The sequence below is a fragment of the Manis javanica genome, chromosome 10 (genome assembly GCF_040802235.1).
Source record: "Manis javanica isolate MJ-LG chromosome 10, MJ_LKY, whole genome shotgun sequence".
Classification (NCBI taxonomy): domain Eukaryota; kingdom Metazoa; phylum Chordata; class Mammalia; order Pholidota; family Manidae; genus Manis; species Manis javanica.
In genome coordinates, this window is record NC_133165.1 from 28,238,744 (window position 1) to 28,260,505 (window position 21,762).

The following is a 21,762-nucleotide window of genomic DNA, read 5'->3' on the forward strand; positions in this document are numbered from 1 at the left end:
AGCCGCAAATCCCACCTGCCTGATGGACTACACTGCTAGGCATCATTTCTCGTCCAATATTCAAAGCAGCTAATAGACCAAGAGATAGATACAAACAGATCCCAAAAGTTACATACACCCCTGTGTCAGAGAAGTCCCCTCCTCACACACCAAACTGCTTTTGAAAGATTACTAGTTGTTGCCTTACTTACTCTAAAGAGAAATCTGGTACATAAGACCAAAAAAAGGTCTGTTACAGGCAATATGAAAAATTGTGTGGCTCAAGAACTCACACACTCAGCCTGCCAGCCTGGAGGATCCTGATAGTGTCTGTTGAGCAAGGCATTCGGCCTACTCTGAAAACGGAGGGTCCCAAATTGGTGACAGGCCTGGGCTCAGCAGGGGCCTTCAGTGGCCACTTGGTTCCCCACACCTCTGAAAGCAGATGGCCCCTAGAATAACCAACCAGCTGTCTGCTGATGGCATCCAAGTCAGGAGCTTTTGGGGAGAGACAAGGGCTGTGCACAATGTCCTGGTGAGGTCTGGGACACCACCAAGGGCTGCGGGGGGCTCACTAACCCAAAGGAACAGCTCGAGAGGTTTGCTCCCCAATCTAAGGGGAGCGTTCACTGCAAAGGTTCCCTTGTGAACTCTTCAGGCCCACCAGGGGGTTAATGAGAGAATTCAGGAGTCCATGAACTTGACTGGGAAAAAAATACATTTTTATTTTCACTGATCTCTAACTGAAAGTTCACATTTCCTTCCCTCACAACCTAGGCATATCCATTTGCTCGGGCTGCTGCAGCCACGCACCACACACTGGGCACCTTCGGCAACAGAAAGTGTTGTCTCCCCGTCCTGGAGGCTGCTGGTCAGGTCGTGGTGGGGCAAGTGGGTCCTTCTGGGGCCCAGAGGGGGGCTCTGTCCCAGGCCTCTCCACTCCTCAGGGGGCTGCTGGCTGCCTTTGGGAGTCCCTGCCTTATAGAAGCATCACCCAGCTCTCTGCCTCCATCTTCCCATGACAATCTCCCCATGTGCGTACATGTCCAGATTTCCCCTTTTTATAAAAACATCAGTCATACTGCATTAGGGCCACCCTAATGGCTTCATCATAACTGATTACATCTGCAGTGACCCTATTGCCAAATAGAGTCGCATTCTGCAGTACTGGGGATTAGGTCTTGCAGATTTTGAGGCAACAAGTTCAACCCATGGCTGTAGGTAGGCACCATGTAAGTCACTGCAGTGCCTGTGAAACTGCCAGTGACAGAAGCCACCGCGACTTGCATTTCACGTTCCAACCATAGTAAATCGTCACACTCGCCATTATGTAGAAATCGCAGTCACCTGTGGACTCCTGCTGGACTGTGTAATCCAAAGTCACCCTGGGACAATGGCCACCCAGATCCAAGTCTCCCCACCACATCTTCCAAAGAGCCACGTGGCCTAACAAGAAAACCCCGCGTGAGCCACACCTTCAGCATAACTAGGACACAGAGAGTGCTGTTAACTTCCAGCGTCCTCATCTGGTGGTCAGCATTATATAGCTGGTGTCCTTGTTGATTTGTCTTATGCATCTAAAGCCATTCGGAGAAGGTGTCCATCGGTGTCAGCTGGGTGACACACAGAGGCTCTCACCAGGACATTTCTTCCACCTGCCACCTGTCCCCCTGAAAATCCCGATGGAGGTGTGGCTGTTAAGATGGTCACTGGAGGGGTCACTGGGGTGACAGTTTCCACCTGGCCTGTGTCAATACCGTGTCTGCTTATGACATGCTGTAGTTTCCCGGGGTGACTGTGCCCCACTGGATAAAGGGCACGTGACATCTCTGCATTATTTCCCGCAACTGCACGGGACTCTACCATTATCTCAAAATAAAAAGCTTGGATCAAGATTACTTATACACATACATCCCACGTGTGGTCTTATCCTATTCAGTCAAGTGCACCAGCGCATCTTTGAAATGAGCGTTTTCACGTCAGAGATCAGTCTGTGGGGAATGTAACACACCACCGGCCACACATGCCTGCGTAGGCTTTGAATCTTAACACCGGTGAGCATGTTTCAGCGCTTTCAGATGAATAATAAGGTATTGATTCTCAGGCTTGCCTGGGAGCCATTTAATTTCTCCTCAGGTCATCCTACTCTCAGCCATTTGCCGTAATGGAGGGAAAAGGACACCTGTTGGTCAGAAGTGCGGCTTTGGGGTCCTGGAAGGCAGCGAGAATGAGACCTAATCGGATAACAGCCTGAGTTGCGCTCAGAGCCCACCCTGGAGGGCCTTGCTCCAACAGTAGCCTGAGCCAGCTGGGCATTGGGGTTCTGCAGGTCCCCGAATGGGGAGGCTGGCCCACAGGGACTGAGACAGGACACGAACCTGCCCCAGAGCATGCAGTCATTTCCAGGGAGCACTGAGGATTGGGTTCTCGCTCCTGTTCTGCTACTCAGCATCTGAAAGCCGGTTCCAGCCATGTCCCTGCTCAGATCATGGCCTGAACAGGGACAGCTTTCCCACGGAAAGTTGAGAAAGACATACCACCCGCTTCCATGACTGGGGTGAGCGGCAGCCCCGAGTCAGGTGAAATGGTCAGTATTTAACACCTTACCAGTACCTCCAGGCTCTGGACCTTGCTGTCATCCGCTGCAGGCCTCATTGTGCAAAGCATTAGATGCTGCCTGTACCTCCTCATCTGCACCGAGGCTCTCTGGGAAGACTTTCTCCAGGCAGAGAGGTTTTCTGAAGGGAGCATGGTTTTGGTATATGGGCCCCAGTTTCCATTAGGGGGGTTACTTCTGATCGGGGTCACCCAGCTGCTAGGGTCCACGCACCATGGGGCATCTGAGAAGGCTGAGTGACCCCTGGGCCCCAGGCTGTCTGCCCAGCCTGCCATCTTCCCACCTAGCCAAACCTCTGTGTTGCCCCCCCAGGTAAGAAGCTCATCGAGTTGGTGCCTGGCACCCAGAGGGTGGCCAGCGGGCTTGGGCCACCTGGGCAGATGGCAGCACAGCCTCTCACTCCTATGCATCTCCATTTTATCTTCTGCAAATTCTGCTGAATAGTCCCATTGCCCCCCTGATGCAGAGACACAGAACTGAGCAGCCCTCATGAGAATAGCACTGGGCTGGAGAAGGGCGGTCAGTGTGAGCCCACCGTTGCCTCAGCCCCACAGCGCAGCCTTGCCAAAGCTTCATTTTTCTGCTCAGATGAGCATTTCCCCCAAATTGGTGCTGCAAAGTTCCCTGGAAGGCAGTGGAATATGCGGAGGGCATATGCAGATGATTTATTTACACAAATTATCCGGAGGCATTTTACTGTGTAGCTCACAGAGCCTAATTTACATATTTACACAATAGACTGGAATGGCACTAAAGGAACTATAAATATATTTTCCTCTCCAAAGCAGCCATGAAATACATATTGAGGATATACCCAGTGCAGGCAGACCCTGTATTGTTTTTTTCACAAATAATGTTATTTTACTCAGAGATGAGAGCCCCTTGTCCCTGTCCCCAACTGGGACCCTGCCCAGTCCATGTCTGCTCCTCCTGGGATCCTTCCTGTTCCCTCCCCATTCATTTGATTCATTTTTGGTCCTTGGCCATGGGGCTTTTCAATTGAACAAAGAAGAAAATCAGTATTTTTCCAAAGGTTTAAAAACCCACAGAAGTTCCCGAGTCAGCAACCACAGAGGGCTACAGCCGCCTATTGTTCCTGTCTTGTCTTTCTCAAACCACGTTTGGTGACATTGCGTCAGCCTTTGCATCCTGCTTCTCTGGGGTTAGTCTCTATAATAGCCACCCTTTGCATTTGGACATTCATCTCATTTTTGTCTCCTGCCTTAAACAAGGATCAGATAAAAGGCAATATTTTTTAGCAGATGTGTCTAGCCTTGCATTTAAGCCCCTCCTGTTTCTGCTAAATTCCTAACCTGGACTGACCGCTTACCTAGGGAGAAACGGCAGTGTTTAAGGCATGAACAACTGACAGGCTTCCAAGTGCTCAGAGCTGCAGACTGACAGTCATGTTGCTGGTTGTGTGAATTAGAGGAACCAGAAATCTCAGGTTGTGAATGACAGTTCCATTCGGCATGGAGACCCTGCTTAATTGTCCATGAAATCAAACTTTTGTGTTGGCATGGCATCTGCCCAGCTACCTGCCGCACATGCTCTGCCCTGGGCGTTCGAGGGATAAAGTGAGCGAGGAGCCCTCGGATGTGCCTGAGCAGGGCTCCATCTCAATTCAGAAGAGAGGCATTGGTGTTTGCAGGCTTATTAGGACATTGTCTGGGAACAGATGTGCCTCTAACACAGGGTTGGGGAGTGCTGGTGCTGAAAGAGAAGCACCAACTCATTCTGTCGGCCAGAAACAAGAATGATCTGGGGTAGCAAACCTCCCTAGAGTGGGAAGCAGCTCTTTCTGCAGGGATCCTCTCTCTTGGCCGCTTCCCTCTTTTGGAGGCAATCACTCAAGGAAGGTGGCACGGACAGAGCATCATCCTTTCGAAGAGCCAGCCAACGCCCGGGCACGGGGGCTCTCACACGTCTCTCCTCAGGCTGATGGGATTTTAGGTGTGATCACAGAGTGCGATTCATTTAGGAACATTTTGCAACGTGTTTCTCAGCAGCTTCCCTGCCTTCTCACCTGCAGCATCACGTCCTCCTCACCCCCCAGTGTTTCAGTGAGAAGGAGAGGCCAGCAAGGTGTTCTCTCAGGCATCTGGAGGCAGGGCCCAGCACAGGGGTGCTTCAGGCTCACTCCACCATCACGGACCTCCTCCCACCAACACCAAAGTGGACGCTCTACCAGCTGCAAGGTTTTTCTTACCCACTCATGATCACGGCATAAATACTAGTATAGATAAATAGCCCAGTGAATTATAAGTGGAGTCTAAAATGCTGAACATGCTAATTTTGGAAAGGAAGAATTAAGCTGAATGGAAATGTGAACAATTTTCTTCTGTTAATTCAGAAGGAAACTCTCTTGGTATGACCCCCCGCCACCCCCAAGCATGTTTCTGTGTAAATGGATTGCTATATAAATCACTCTGTGTTGACATTCTGTATCAATATTTTTAAATGTTTTTATGAAAAATGCACACAATTCCTGAAGCTATGACAGAGCGCTTAAAATAAAACGTGGCCTTTAGGTGACAGCAGAGGAAGAGGAAATAATTTTTTTCTTCAGTAGCAGGAAAGCATTACAGAAACATTAACGCAAAAGACCTTCAGAGAATTGACTGCCGAAGCATTCAGACCTACTCAGCATGGGCTGCGAACATCCTGTATACTCCTAACCCCTTCATTTCAATAGCTGTAAGCAACATCCAGTTGAAAAGAGTGGTTTTTTTTCTTCAGTCTCACTGATGGCATAAAATTGTCTATCTTTTTAGAGGAAACGCACTGCACAATTCCTTCAATGTTCAAAGCCCTTAGAGCAGTTATCTGCTCATAGTAAGCACTAAATAAAAGGGTGGTGGCTGTTATTTACTGGAAGCCTGCTGGTGCTAGGCCCTGTGAAAGGCTGCGGGATTCAAAGATGGATGGATGGATAGATGGACGGATGGACGGAAGCAGGAAGGAAGAGCAGATGGTTGGGTGAGATGGATTGTGTCCACAGATACTTACTGAGCTCTTGGAAATTTGGAAGGCTCACTGACGCAAACAGACAGGCAGCTGTGAAGTGCCCTGAAAGCCCCTGAACAGAAAGAACCACCTCTTCCTGGACATGGCCATGGGGTCAAGGTTGACCTCAAAGGAGGAGTGTGAGGGGGGACGTGACCATATTGGTTTTCCTCCACTCCAACCCATAGACTATAAATAGCTCACTGAGAGCAGGAATGTCAGCTGAGTTCCTGATGGGGGGAAGGGGCCTGACCAAAGGGTGAGCTCCCTCACATTTGTGGCATGAAGCCAGAGTGCACGAGAGGCAGGGGCAGAGAGGGAGGGGTCGTGCACTGACTTCAAGGTGCGGAGAAAATGCATCCTCTGGGCTGGTTACTCCCAGATGCTGATTGTTCCCATGCAAAACTCAGAATGTAAATTATATACGATCATTCCAGTTGAAGGGAAGAAATACCCTTAAGCTATAGCTTGTCACTTTAGTATTATTAGTGGTAACAGGAACCTTGGTGAGAAATGACTAGAAATGTGAACATTTAGAAATAAATAATCATTGTACTACTTCCACGTATGTGGAGATTTGTGCCTTTCAAACCTCTTTCACATCCGCTCCTTCATTAACCTGTGACCAGGAGTGCTCAGTCCAGACAAACCCCAAATCCTATGTGTATATGGGCCAGCGCACTAGCGGTCTCCTCTGTCACTGTGGGGCTAATGCACTTGAGCAGTTGAGCTGGTGTTTTGAGGTGTGTGATGAGGTTGGCTTCCAGATAACCCTGCGCTGCCTAAAGCAGGTGGGCGTGCATGCCCTCTGCCTCCTCAGGTCTCCTGCTCCCTTAAAAAATCACATACCTGCCCCTGTAGAGGAAGTTGTAACTCACAAAGGAGCAGCACTTCAAATGGATACTTTGAGCTCTGAGTCTACTTTTCACCAAATTTGGAGTTTATAGAGTTGGATTTTACCCAATCCAATCTTGGATTTGTATTTTACTTTACACACACTCACAGAGTGCACGTACTACGCATGCAGCACTGCGCTAAGCCCTTAGTAAGTAGTAACTTATTTCATCCCTGAAGCACACCTAGGATGTACATGCCTTTTTATCATCATCCTACAGTAGAGGCACAGAGAAGTTAAGTACTCTGTGCAGCGTCACACAGCCAAGTGTGGTGGGCCAGGCTTTGCACTAAGGTTGTCTGTTACCAGGCTCTGTCCCTTCGGCCACAGTGCTCTACTGTCTCTGATCTTGATAACAAGTACCACTGGTGGTTTCCTTTGCCCTACTTGGCAGTGCCTCTGAACCAAATCTATTGGCTGCTTCTCGCTTTCTCTCTGCACCTCAATTTTCTGGTTTAATTTCAGATTTTATTGTTTTCCTATATGGCAGGATTTAAGTAACCTCAATATGTATTTTTATTGTGGTATAATACATATATAAAATCTCCCATGTTAACCCTTACAAGTGTGCAGGTCAGTGGCGTGAAGTTCTCGCATTTCTGTGCAGCATCCCCACCATCCTTCTCCAGAGCTTGTTCTTCTCAAACCAAACCTCTGTCCCCACTAAACCCTAACCCCGGCCCCTCCCCCAGCTCCTGGCGCCCCCACTTTGTTTTCTGTCTGTGAACTTGACCACTCCAGGGCCTCAGATGAATAGGACCACACAGGATGCGCCCTTTTGGGTCTGGCTCATCTCACTCAGCACCACGTCCTCAAGGTCCATCCATGTTGTAGCAGGTATCAGAATTTCCTTCCTTTTCAAGGCTGAATAATATTCTGTTGCATGGATGGAGCACACTTTGTTTATCCATTCGTCTGTTCATGGACACTTGGCCTGCTTCCACCTTTTGGCTGTTGTGAATAATGCTGCTATGCATATAGGTGTGCAAGTACCTGTTCAAATTCAATGTATGTTTTCCAAATTTACACTTCCATTGGTAGCATAGATTAAGATACTAACTGATCTCAGGCAGGTTGGGTGAGCAAAGTGGAGGGTGTTGGTTGGGTTTGTTCTGGGCATTGAAGGCAGAATCCCTGGATGAGGGAGCCAGACTCTGGAACATGGGCCCCAGCGCACATGCAGACCCACGATTCCCAGCATCCCCATGCCCTGAAGCACCTTTACTACAGATGAGAGCACAGCGTAAGGTGGTTATTTAAAGTTTGCATTGAGAGCTCTGTAGCTCCTGCCCATGGTGACGCAGAGAACATGACATCTGGCTGGTGTGGAAGCTGCCGTTGAAGGTCTTCTCTTTCACCTGCCGGCTAGAGCATCATCTCCAATTAGAATGCAGTGGGACCCCTGGCCTCCAAGGAGCCAGGCCACTGAGCCAGGACAGCTGGGAACTCACAGGCACCACGGGGGTCCCGTGGCAGGTCAGGCAGGGCGGCCACAGGTTAGAGACAGGGTGCAGGTGGGACAGTAGCAAGCCAGGTGGGAGCCAGACCCCTAAAGCAAGGAGGCGATCAGCCCAGAGTGAGGGCCAGGAATCCGACAGGAATGTGATTCACAAGAGAACCTTCAGGAAAGCACTGCTGCCAGCCAGGGAGCAGGATGGGCACCCAGCACAGGGCTTTTTCTGGGGGAAAAGCAGCCCTAACCCTGCTCTCACCTGCTCCTCCTGCAGATGAAGGCCTGTGGGACACATTCGTGAAGGACATTCCCCGGAGCACCACTTCCTACACCATTAGCCTGGATAAGCTCAGGCAAGGAGTGACTTACGAGTTCCGGGTTGTGGCTGTGAACCAAGTGGGCTACGGGGAGCCCAGCAGCCCCTCCACAGCTGTGTCAGGTAGGAAGCCTTCCCAGAAACCCCAGGGTGAAAACTTTTCTTTCAAGGGAAGGGAGGATGACAGGGAACAGCCATGAAAGGAGGGCACGCCATGCTTCCCACAGGCTCTCCAACAGCCAGTGGGTGGGCCTGCCCAGAGGACCTGGGCAGGGGACACGGGCAGGCCCCTGGCATCACCAGCAAGTCCCCTACACACTCTCTGTTTGAGAGCCCTACCTCATTATGTTCAAGCGAGACTTTTTTTATCATTTTTTTCCTTAACCAGACACATATGTAAGAATCAGGGCAGTCAGCTTGAGCTAAGCTGTGACCCCTCTGGGGTAAGGACATTCCCAAGTCAAAAGGAGCCCCCAGACCCTCCTGTCGGCTGGTGCATCCATACTGTGCAGCCATGGTGATCTCGGACATGCAGACTTCGCCGCCAGCAGCCACCACAGGGTGTGTTAGTGCTCTACGCAGGCTGTGGCTGACCCAGGCCTCCCTGAGAGCTAGCCCAGGGGCATGGGAGAGCTGTGTGCCCGCAGCCACCCTGTACGTGAGATGGGGGTGGAGGAGAGCTGGCTGCAGCTGCCGCCCAGGTTCTGCTCCAGGGGTAGCGACAGGAATGCAGGAGGCAAGCTTCCCGGGGTGGTGCTGACAGACCATGCCCTTCAGCAATGTGGCAAGGAGTGTAACAGATGGGGACGAAAGTCACCACCTGGGACTCCAGAAAGGACTTCTTGAAGAGGGAGGGTGGGTCTGGGTCTTGAAGGGCCCACAGGAATGTGGCTGCAGGGAGAGGGACTGGCAGAGACAAAATCCTGGTCACCAAGAGCCAGTGGATGGGCAGGTATGGGAGGAAAGGCCTCACCCCTGGTGAAGCAGGTCCTCACCCTGGCTGCACCTAGGACCACTTGGAATGCTTGGTAGTCGGCCCTGCTGGGCCCTGCCGGAGACAGAGCTTACAGAGCCTGGGACCTATCATTCCTAATGCCACAGTGACTTACACACAGCACAGGCTGGGAGCTGTGGCTCTAGGGGGCTTCCGTGAGGGTGTGGGCGGCAGGACCACAGAGGGAAGGTGATCTAGAACAAGAGCCAGCCACTTTAGCAGGGCCAGGGTCCAGGCCAGAACCACAAGAGGCTTCCTCACAATCAAGAAAAATATCTTTAGTTTCCCCTGCATTTAGATTTGTTTAAGCTACTGAATACATTTGTTTAAACTGAAAACACCCTTCATCCCTTCTTTGCCATCAGTGTGGAGGCTCGTCTGCAGGCAAGCCAGCCCTAAGCCCTGGAACTCATGCCACTAGTGAGGGGGCTGCAATAGAGACCCAGAGCCCTTACTAAGGAATAAGACTTAGAAAAATCAAGATGTTCTCATTTCCTTCATTTTTGCAATAAAAAAAAAATTCAAGCATACTCCAAAGCAGGGAGACAGGAATGAAGAATCCCCAGCACCCATCACCCCAGTTCAGCAATACATGACTTGCCTGGCTTCATTTGTCAGTGAAAAACCGTATAGCGCTGCTCCAAGTGCACGGAGCCCCACATCCTGCACACAGAGCTGAGGACGGAGGCTGGTTCCTGCTTGAGGACCCGGCTCCCTCACACCTCTGGTGCAGGCACTGCGACTTGAACATGTCTCTGAAACCCACAGCGTCCCAGGGCTGGCCTTGGATGCCCACAGAATTGTCAGCTTATCCCATCCTCTGGAAGGGCCAGCAGATCGTCACCGCCAGCAGACTCAGGAGCAACTGCGCAGGCCACGGCGTCTCCCCAGAGATGGCAGGGCACTGAGGCCTTTCTTTTCCTCCCCCACCCCAGGCCACTTCCTGTCTCCACCCCTCTCCTTCCCAGCAGGGCCACTTCCGCTATTTCCCATATCCACTGTGGGCCACATCCGGAGGCCACTTTGGGATCCATCAACTTCATTAGGTAGATGCACATGTACAGCCTGAAAACCAGCTTATCTACTTTGGATTCAAAGTGCTGTCATCTCCTAAGAGCCCTGTGGTGTACATTACGAAAGCAAACTCCCCCGTATTCCCAGCGCACACACATTTCTCATCCATCCAGTGACATATTTAACACTGAGTAGCTGTTCTCTGTGGGTTTCGGCAGCTGAGAGGCCAACCTTGGACTTCACTGTACCAGGCTTCCGTTTGTTCCACACAAGCTTCCCTGCAGGGGACACTCGGAAGGCGCTAAGCGGACCCCAGGGTCATCCGGCCCCTACCAAGAAACAATGCCCATTTTCTGTTCTTAGTAAACAGAATAAAACCTGAGGAAGAAGGGTTCCCCTCTTCAAGGCAGCTTAAGTGACACCTTTTCTTTCTATTCATTTCTCAAAAAACGTTTTCTAAAGCTGGGGCCAATTGTTCCAACTCAGTTTTGCTGAAGGCACAAAATAAATAAACAGCCCCAGCCTTTGGCAGGGCCGCTGTGGGGGAGGGGAACGGCAGGTAGACAGACGTGCAGTGAGGGCATCAACGGGAGGTCTCTGCGCAGGTGTGGACGGGATCCAGCACTGGGTACGCAGGGCTCCCGTCTCGGGGCCCTCGTGGTCTGAGACTGTACCCCATGCCAATGCAGTGCCGCTGAAAACTGCCAGGAGGGGCGCCTTGTCTCCCGCTGAGAAAGATCTCTGGCAGCAGTGTAGAGAATGGGTTTGAGCAAGTCACGAGGCGAAGCAGCTGGGGGAGGGTGCGGGAGCAGGCGAGAGGTGGTGGGGCCCAGGCAGAGGCTGCGGAGATGGAGGCCAGAGCCCTCGGGCTGCCCAGGAGGGAAGCCTTGGCGCTTGGAGAAAGGAGGACTTCCAAGAGCTTTTATACCTTCCTGCCTTTGACCCGGACAGCATTTGTAAGCAGGTGAAATTAGGAGTAATAAACATGATAGATAGTTTTGACGGACAGGACAGGGCAGGTTCCGGGGTAGAGAAGTGTTGGGGTCAGGGGGCAGCGTGGGCCCCTGAGAGGCACTGAGCCCATTCCCGTGCAGACAGTGGGAAAGCACTGCCTGACTCCCGAAGCCTGCAGGAGGGCCGGCCACGCTGAGTATCGCCTCTGGGAAGTGGTCCAGCAGCCGCGATCACCCAGAGCCTGCAGTGGTTTTCGGGCCTCCCGTGACACCAGGATACCCGGCCTAGCCCCCCTTCCCCCTCCCCAGGAACCCCCCACTTGGATGGCGGGTCTCTCAGTGTGACTGTGCTCCCTGCAGCCCAAGTGGAGGCCCCGTTCTACGAGGAGTGGTGGTTCCTCCTGGTGATGGCACTCTCCAGCCTGATCGTCGTCCTGCTGGTGGTGTTCACCCTGGTCTTGCATGGCCAGAACAAGAAGTACAAGAACTGCAGTGCAGGTGGGGCATCCGCCTTCGTTTTCCTGTTTCCCAGCTGCCCTGGGCATTCCTGAGCCAGAATGTTCGTTTTGTCTTTTTCTCTGCTGGATCTGTGGTGCCACCACCTACGTTCCATTCCATGTGCCTGTAGGGATGAAATGGATGCACCAGACTCCCTTTCAGAAGTGTGGCAGAACAAGAGCCCTGGGCTTCAGTGGCCCAGATCCTGGCCCTGGCTCTGCCCTCAAATTGGCCACATGACTTGGATTCGTCATTCAGGCCATTTGGTCTCTGTTGAGCCTTGGTTCCCTAATCTACGCCATTGGTCTAATGCAGTCTATTTTTGCATATGATTAGAAAATGTAAAACATTAAACAGAAGCAATTCTGTTTAATTCTCAGCCTATTCATAAGAACAGTGAGGGGCCACATCTCATCAATGTGTGTGGCTCACAGGGTGCTACAGAAGCACCACTGCAATGCAGCCTTCCTCACTGACTGACTTTGTACCTTGCTTCATGCCCCATGTTCCAGCTCTGAGCCCACTGAGGCCGGTTCCCCACTGTGCTTCCAGCACAAGCTCCATGCCTCCATATAGTAGGTGCTCAGTAAATATCTTTTGCCGAATGTCGCACCATCATTAGGGAAATGGACAAACGAACACAGGCAAAGCTAGCCACCAAAGAGCCCATAGAGTGCAGCTCCACTTACAGGGAGGTCGGGGCCAACCAGGCAGGCAGGTGCTCCCAGAGCCCAGGGTGGGGGTTGTACCTTGGAGGAGTATAAACAGAGAAGGCCCATGGGAGAGCCTGCAGGGTGCCAGAAGTATTCCAGGCCTCTGTGTGTTGCCCACGTGACAAGGAAATGCCACTCCAGATACTTTGTACATTTGCTTATCCTCAGTTGTTGAATTCTCACAATTACCAGTGAAATGGCTTCTTAGAGTACTGCTATGCTTTAAGCCATGGTCTGTTATGGTGCCACGTAGCATCCGCCACAGCTGTGCTGGCCCAGGAAGGTGAGCAGGCCTCTAGCATCATCCCGCCGCAGGACAGAACCTGACAGAGCCCAGCTCCATGGGACTTTTTCCTTTTGGCTCCTCCAGCTTTCCCCCCTAGGTGGGCGGGTCCCTGGTAAGGCTCCCTGCAGAGTTAGCCACGCTAGCCCTCCAGGGCCAGGGACTGGGCGCTGAGACAGGGTGCCCCAGCCTCCAGCACCCTCCTTCACCATGCCCAAAGCCTCAGGAAGCCAGGCACCTTAGGCACCTCACCATCTGTTTTCATGACCTTAAGCAATTCATCCCCCCAGGAAAGGGTTTATTTTCTTCTGTATAAATTCACTTCTAGCAGTGCTTATAGATCAGATTTTATTCCTGTGGGATTTGCAACATATGAGTGGCGTGTCATTTCCTGAGCTCATGCTGTTGCAGAATCCTGTGCCTGGCGCACACCAATCTCCCACTTTTTGCTCTGTCCCCATCTGGAAAACAGACCTGAGAAGACAAATCTGACCCACAGCTTCAGATACTCAGCCTTACCCAGAGTGCTCATTTAACATCTTAATTGAGGCCTAGAAAAAGAAAGAACTTGTCTATGGGAATGTCTGCCTCCCTACCCAGGGCACAGTGTGGCCCCCTAAATGGCCTACTTTACCCCCTGGGACCGACTTAGGTCCCATGCTGGTTTCCACTGCTCACCACCCCCTGCCCATCGAGAGCCCTCCTCGCCAGCAGCTACCCTCCCCTCCACCACCCTCCGTGTGCCACTGGCTTCTGCTGCTCACGAGGAGAACGTGAAGGCCTGTGGAGGAGGCTAGGTTCCCAGCAGAGAGATCTGTGGGTTTCAGGAAGGCAAAGGATTTGACAAGCAGGGATCAAGCCCCTGGCACATGCACAGGTGTGGTCCTGGAGGCTACAGCAGTAAAATCTGTGCCTCAGGAGCTGTGGTCTAGTAGGGAAAGGTGGAGGCAGACAATAAGAAATAAGCAGATACATGACAATATAGGACCAGTACAGCAGGTGGTGTGGGCACCGTGGGGGAGAATAAGGCAGGGGGAAACCTGGACAGAAGCCTGGGAGTGGCAGAGGTGGGGAAGGGGGAAGTTGCTCTTTGGTCTGGAAACTCCTCTCTAGTCCCTTGACATTTGCACTGCAATCTGAGGAAGGGGGAGAGTATGCTAGGAGGATATCGGGGGCAGGGGTTTCTGGGGGACAGGAGCAGACTGCCCAGGCCAAGGACAACTGGGGACTTGGCCTTTCATGCCGAAGGATATGGGAAGCCATCCCAAACCCTTCAGGCCCTTTGGTTTTTTTACAGCATTTACTGTTTCTCACTTGATCTGTCAGTATCTGTTAGAATATGTTTTAACATATACTTATAAATTTACTTTTTTAAGTGGTTTTTAGTGCATTGACAGATCTATGTGACCACCAACCACCATCAACTTTGGGACATTTCCGTCACCCCAGAAAGAAGCCCTGCCCTCCTTAGCCACCACCCCCTCACATTTCATTTCTATTTACTGTTTTGTTATGTGATGTGAGTTTTTTCTTTTAAAAATTATTAAATATTCAATTTTCCCAAATTTTAAAAAAGTTTACGCATTCCAAGTACGTTTTGCTAAAAACAATGATAAGGATACTGGTATTGTGGCATCTTGCAAAACAAACCCTGAAATGCTCATATTGTCATTCTGCTTGAGTTCAATAATTAATATATAAATCGTCTCCCCATCTCCACTCTGCCCTGCACACTGAGTGAGGCCTGGGCCTCAAGTTCAGCAGGTGCTCAGTGGCCCCTGTGGGCAGACTTGCGCTGGCTCAGCGGAGCTGCAGCAGGTACTTCACTGAAACATCTATGCTCATTTGCCCTGCCGGCTTTAGGGAAGAGCATCTCCAATATGGAAGAATCCGTGACCCTGGACAACGGAGGATTTGCTGCCTTGGAGCTCAACAGCCGCCACCTCAATGTCAAGAACACCTTCTCAAAGAAGAACGGAACCAGGTAGGGACGCAGCATCTGCAGCTCAGGTGTGCAGTGTCTGCCTGAAGACCTGAGCCCGCCGGGGCCAGGGGCCTGGATGAAGGCAGGCCCCCATGCCCCCTGGGCCCCCTGAATCCCATAGGGCAGCGTTGACTCCAGGAGGGTGGGATGGGGCGGGGCTGTAGCCTCTAGGTATTCAAAATGCATTCTGGAGCTGAGACAAAGGCACATCTTGGGTGCATGAGGAAGTGATCTAGGGGGCCGCCCAGATCCCAGGCTGGCCCTCGGTCAGCTGGCTGGGCACCCGGGCCAGCAAAGCCGACTTCCCCTGGGGCCACATTGAGCTGCTGCAGACTGGCAACTTTTTGCACCCATAGCCAGAGGGGAGTCCCAGGCCATAGATCACTCTCATTCAGACATGATAACAGCTAGTGGGCAGGTCAGGAGGCCTCCGGGCAAGGGATCTTTTGCCCAGAGCTGCCCTGAACCAAGGTGACTCATGGTCCCCTGCTGTCCTAGGTCCCCACCCCGGCCAAGCCCTGGTGGGCTGCGCTACTCCGACGAGGACCTCTGCAGCAAATACGACGGAGCCGTGCTAACCGATGGCGCAGACCTCAAAGAGAAGTCGGTGGACGCTTCAGAGTCTGAGGTCAGTGCCGTGGCCACCATTCCCATTCCCTTCCCATGACTAGCCTCTGCTTTCTCATGGGCACACGTATTATTTCCTCTGAGTCCCACAGCAGCCGCACCCAGCAGGCAAAGCCAGTGCCAAGTGGCTCTGATTTACAGTTGCAGAAGGGACATGCTTCATCTCATAGTGTCCTGGGGCCCCTGGTCCTGGGCCAGCTCTCAGGTCAATACCCTGCCCAATACCCTGAGCCTTCTGATCAGGGCGCCCATTCTCTTTCCATTTTGTTTTCAGAAATTAACCTCATTTTGTCCAGAGATGACTTTTGTGGACTCTAGACCCCAGCTGGGTCTAGAGCAGAGGGCCTGAGCATTCATGGCAGATGGGATTCTCTTCTCTCCCACCAGCCCATCCCACTCTTGCTTCACTATGCTCAGGGGAGAATCAGGAACGGCAGGTCTGAGACACTAAAAAGGCGTGCCTGAGGACCTGCACACATCAGGCCTCCTCTGGGTCGGGGTGCCCATTTGTGGAGCTCGGCATGTCTGTGGGCAAAGCCTCAGGAAGGACGTTCCAGGGGGCAGCCAGGGAGGCTCCGCAGGGCTCAGTCCCCACAAGAGCACTGTCTCAGGACATGCACAGCAAAACAGGCTGAAGCAGCAGTTACAGAGGTGGTTTCCTATCAGTCCTGAACTTTTTATTTCAGCTACACCAAGCCTTGAAGGGGGGACATCACCAAGTCACTTGCTGGACATGTAGGCCTAGCCCACCTCTTGGCATTCATACTCTAAATCAATATTTAATCTAAAATAAGTCTCACCTTCATTTTGACCTGAATTCAGGCCTTATTAATCTCTGAGGCTCAATAAAATGGCTTCTTTTATTTTTATTTTTATTTTTATTTTTTTTGAGAGGGCATCTCTCATATTTATTGATCAAATGGTTGTTAACAACAATAAAATTCAGTATAGGGGGGTCAACGCTCAATGTACAATCATTAATCCATCTCAAGAAAATGGCTTCTTTTAAACGGTAGTTTGTATATGAACTCCAAGGGGGACAGGACAGCAGGTAGGTGTTGGCATGACACCAGCACCACTGAGCTCCGAGTTTTGTTCACCAGGACGGTGGGCCCCCTGCCTGTGCTGTATCCTGGGGCATGGGGGCAGTGGCTGCCCTGCAGATGTCTGGAAGGCAAATTTATCTGAAGTTGGGGGCTGCCAGGTGAAACGTAGAGACTGAGCAGCCTTTCTGTGGTAGGGAGCAGCACCTTGTTCTAGCTGCTTCACCAAAAGCAGCATGTCAGGAATTGGTGGGTCAGCCTCCCAGCAGGCACTGTTTCAGCAGTTGGAGACACATGTGCATGGCACCTGCTTTGTATCTGTCCTTAATTCCTGGGCCTGCTGCTCTTGAGACAGACAGGCAGGCATCACAGGCGAGTTCCTGGCGATGGCTCATTAGCTCTGCAGCTGAGCTATTAGTGGTTGAATATGGTGACCACTACTCAAGTGATTACTGTGTATGGGCCAGGCTTCATGAGGCAGGGCAGGCCCCTCTGTCCTCAGCCAAGTCTGCGGTCATCCCACCCCATGTCTCCAGACTGTGCTGAAGCACCTCTGACAGGCCACCATCCCCTCCCACCTAATGCCAAGGCATCTGTGGCCTTCCCTAGAGCAGCCAGACTGGGGGTCTGGTGTTCATGAGAGCATTCTCAAAAATGGATTGGTAGGAAGCCTTCAGTCTGTGTCCTCTCATACTCATAGGGTGTTTAGAGATTCAAATTCACCTGATTTTTATAGAAAATAATTAGATGCATTCAGGCAGTGAGTTAGGCACATACATGCATGTGTACATGCCCTTATGCATGTATAGGTAAATGCAAACACACACATTACACCAGTGGAAGAGGGAGGGAGGGAGGGAAGTGATGGGGGAAGGGAGGGAAGGTTGGGGGGAGTCAGGAGTAGCAGGAGAGACGGGTGTGGGATTCACACTAAATCCTGCAAGGAGTCTATGATCCTCATATAATGGATGGAGCCGAGGTTGAAGGAGGGTTTTGAATGTCCTTCTAAGACACACACCAGTAGGGTGGCCTTGAGAAGCAGGCCGAGTGTCCACTCCCCGGTCCATTTCTCCCACTAGGCCTTTGGGCAGGACTGAGTGGGGTACACAGGAATATGTAGCTGAGTGACCAAGGGGCCTGTCCTCCTCCTGCTTGGCCAGCCCTAAGCCAGGAGGAAGGCTCCTTCTGTAATTCCCACAGCCTCTTGTGGTTCCTAATGCTTTTTGTGTCAAGGGCTCTACCAGGAAGCTGATGAAAGGCACAGAGGCTCTCTCTACCCATGTGCAGAAGTTCACCTGCTATCTGGGGGTCCAGGTCCCCAGAGCCTCTGATGATCACCTCCAGCTGAGGCCTGTGGAGTCCAAACTAAGAACTCCCTTGCCCGGGTTCTGTCTGCTCCTGGTGGATGAGAGTGAGGCCCATACTTTTTCCAGAGTTCTTTTCTTCATAAACTTACTGGGCCCCAACTCTGAACCTTATGAAACTGGGAGATTTGCAAGCACTAAATATTCATGGGATCCTAAAAGAGGGACCTGGGGGCCTTTCATCACTTGGAAGGACCAGCTCTAAGGGGAAATTTTACTTTGAACCACATTTTTAAACAACTGTCTTGAGATACAATTCACATCCTACACAGTTCTCCTGTTTGGCATGTTGGTTATTTAGGAGTGTGTTTTTCATTTCCTCATATTTGTGATTTTACCAAATTTTCTTCTGTTACTGATTTTTAATTTCATCACATTGTGGTCAGAGACCATGCCTTGTATATTTTCAATTCTTTTAAGTTTACTGAGTCTTGTCTTAGGGCCTAGCATATGTTCTATGGTGGAAGAATGTTCCATAGCCACTTGACAAGAATGTTAGTCTGCTGTTTCTGTGGGGAACGTTCTGCATGTGTCTGTTAGGTCTAGCTGATTATTAGTGTTAAGCCTTACATATTTTTTGTTTTCTGCCAACTGTTAATGTATTGAAGTCTTCCGCTTTTATTGTTAAATTATCTATTTCTTTCTTCAGTTCTTGTCAGTTTTAATCTCATGTGTTTGGGGCTCTGTTTTTAGGTACACATATGTTTATAACTGTTATATCTTATAGATGGATTGACCCTTTTATCAATATGGCATGTCCGTCTTCGGTAACATTTTGCCTTTGAATTTATTTTGCCTGATATTAGTATAGCCTCTGTCACTCTTTTGGCAACTGTTTACATGGTATATCAGTGCCATGCTTTTACTTTCAACCTGTTTGTTTCTTTGAATCTCAAGTGTGTCTCCTGTAAGCAGCATATATTTGGATCTTACTGCTGTTACTCATTCTTCCTATCTCTACCTTTTGCCTACATTTAATCCATTCACATTTAATGTAATTACTGCTAAGGTAGAATTTACATCTGCCATTTTGATACTTGCCTTTTATATGTCTCATATCTCTATTCTTCTGTTTTTCCCTACTGTCTTCTTTCCTAATGGATATTTTCTGCTGTACGTACTGTTTTAATTCCCCTATTATTACTTTTACTGTATTTTTTTCAGTTATTTTTAATAGTGATTGCTCTTGTCTCAGCATTTACTTCAGATTTATACTGAATCTCAGGGATATACAGAAACTGCATTTTTATATAGCTCTATATCCTTCTCCCATTTTTTGTGTTATTATTATGCATATTATGTCCATGTACATTAAAACTCAAAAACACATTTTTATAGTTATTACCTTATAGCATTGCATGTCTTTTAAAGAAGTTGAAAGAAGAAAAGAGAGAGAGCAAGACTACATTTAGAGTTTATCGTTTTAACCTTTTTACTTGCTATTTCTGGTGCTCTTCATTTCTTCCTGTGGATTCAGGTTGCCCCTAGGTGTCATTTCCTTCCTCTGCTGCTTCCTTTTACAGTTGTTGTTAAATATGTTACATTTCTGTACACTGTCGACCCAACAGTGCAGTTATATACATATTGTTTTATGCAATTGCCTTTTAGATCAGAGAAAAAAGGAGAAGAAATATGCCATCATACTATCTTTATAATTACCTGTGTAATTGCTTTGTTGATATTTTTTGTTTTTTTCCTGTGAATTTGAATTACCTTCTGTTGTCACTGGCTTTCAACCTGACAGTCTTCCTCTTAGTATTTCCTGTAAGGCAGGTCTGCTAACAGAGTTTCTCTGTTTTTATTTATCTCAGAAATGTCTTTATTTCACCGTCATTTTTTAAAATAGTTCCACTGACTATAAAATTCTTTGTTGGCAGTTTTTCTTCCAAATCTTTGAATATGTTACTCCTGTCCTTGAATATGTTGTCTTCCATCCTCCATTTTTTCTGATTAGTAGACAACTGCTAATATCATTTGAGTTCCCTTGTAAACGATTAGCCGCTTTTCTCTTTCTGAGTTCAAGAGTTTCTCTTTGTCTTTGTCTTTTAAAATTTGGACTGTGATGTGTCTAAGTGTGGGTCTTGTTCCATTTATCTTACCTGGTGTTTATGGAGCTTTTTGGGTGTGTAGATTAATGCTTTTTTTTTTTAAGAGGGCATCTCTCATATTTATTGATCAAATGGTTGTTAACAACAATAAAATTCTGTATAGGGGGGTCAATGCTCAATGCACAATCATTAATCCATCTCAAGCCTAATTCTCGTCAGTCTCCAATCTTCTGAAGCATAACGAACAAGTTCTTACATGGTGAACGAATTCTTACATAGTGAATAAGTTCTTACATGGTGAACAGTACAAGGGCAGTCATCACAGAAACTTTTGGTTTTGATCACGCATTATGAACTATAAACAATCAGGTCAGATATGAATATTCCTTTGATTTTTATACTTGATTTCTATGTGGATCCCACATTTCTCCCTTTATTATTATTATTATTTTTATTTTTAATAAAAAGCTGAAGTGGTAGATAGATGCAAGATAAAGGTAGAAAACATAGTTTAGTGTTAGATTAATGCTTTTTATCAAATTTTTAAGTTTTAAGTCATTACTACTTCCAATATTTCCCTCCCTCTTTCTTTCTCTCCTCCTTCTAGAACTTGTCAGGGCACATGTGTTGGTCTCATATTTATCAAGTGCTCTGTTCTTTTTATTAGTTCTCTCCTTTCTTCTTCAGACTGCATACTCTCTATCAAGCTGTCTTCAAGTACACGGATTCTTTCCTCTGCCAGCTCAGATCTGCTGTTGAACCCCTCCAGTGAACTTCACATTTCATTTGTCACATCTTTCAACTCCAGAACCCCTCACTTGGTTCTTTTTAAATCATTTCTAGCTCTTTATTGGTATTCTGTACTTGATGCAATACTGTCACCATACTTCCCTTTAATTCTTTAAATGTGGTTTCCTTCAGTTCTCTGAACATATCGTAATTGCTGCTTTCAAAGCCTTTGGCTGCCAATGTTTTGGGCCTCCTCGGAGCTGCCTGCTTTTTGCTCTGTGTATAAGTCACACTTTCCTGTTTTCTGAAAACAGGTCATTTTATTTAATAAATTGTAACAACTCTGAACACAGATCTCTCCACTCCTGAGGATTGTTGCACTTGCTTATTTATAGTCTTGTGACTTGGCTGGCCTAGTCCGTGCCATCCATTTCCTGCGCGGCATGCACCCTCTGATACTGCTCCTCCCGGGTACAGCCTGGGTGCCCACACAGTCTCCCTGGCTCCCAGGGGTGCCTGCCATCTTAGCCAGACTCCCTTTGTCTCTTTCCTCTCCTTCCCACTGAGATTCTGGATGGCCTATCACTATGGGCACCACACCCAGATGTTAACCCCCACTACTTGCTAGCTTTATTATTTTTGACAATGCCTCAAGGTGTAAATTGCTCCACAGTTTGGTCCAATTAAAAGTCCAGTGACAGGATTTTGTCAATCTGACATTTTCTCTGACCCCAGGAGGGCGCTCTCTGTCTCTCCCAGCCAATAAACTTTTGGCTGGTTTATTGCTTCACCTGTTGCAATCACGGAACTACCAGCTTCCTCTTAATTTCTCACCCCATCATTTCCATCAATGCCCTTAGGTATTCTCTGTTCCACATCAAGCCATTCCCCTCAGCTGGGGAGCTGTGTCCTGAGGGACAGTCTCTCACCCTGTGCTGGGCCTCCCTGTCACAGCACCAGTGCCGGGGGGGAAGTGGCCCTTTCCTCCCATGCTGATGCACCCCTGAACAGATGGGCCCTGGGTGGAGGTGCTCTCTGGGCTTCTGGGCTTGTGCCTCCTCGTGTGCAGCTTCCTCCCTACAAGGCAGCTGTCAGGAGCAGCCAGGGCTACATTTTCAGCCTGCCACCCCTGGTATAGACCACCCAGCCAGCAGTAAAGACTGGGTGAGGGGAGAGAGCCGGCTCTCTTGGCCAAAACTGCCTGGAGCTGAGCTTCTGTCACACTGAGGTGACAGGTGGGTGGAGA

The 21,762-nt window shown here is 49.4% G+C and overlaps 1 protein-coding gene across 11 annotated transcripts in view; it reads left to right on the forward strand.

The window, feature by feature from the left end:
* SDK1 (sidekick cell adhesion molecule 1) overlaps window positions 1-21,762 on the forward strand; it is a 1,045,458-nt gene that overhangs the window by 1,015,774 nt on the left and 7,922 nt on the right. For 9 of the 11 annotated variants that reach the window (XR_012122096.1, XR_012122097.1, XR_012122095.1 and 6 more), the window contains 4 exons: window positions 8,225-8,389; window positions 11,588-11,725; window positions 14,585-14,705; window positions 15,204-15,333. Coding sequence is in view for 7 of the 11 variants with exons in the window: in XM_037008170.2 (XP_036864065.1) it covers window positions 8,225-8,389; window positions 11,588-11,725; window positions 14,585-14,705; window positions 15,204-15,333 (554 nt within the window). In the remaining 4 variants the exon portion in view is untranslated. Of the gene's footprint in view, window positions 1-756; window positions 1,139-8,224; window positions 8,390-11,587; window positions 11,726-14,584; window positions 14,706-15,203; window positions 15,334-21,762 lie in introns of those variants that run through there. The other 2 variants (XM_073214960.1, XM_073214964.1) reach the window with 2 other exon arrangements.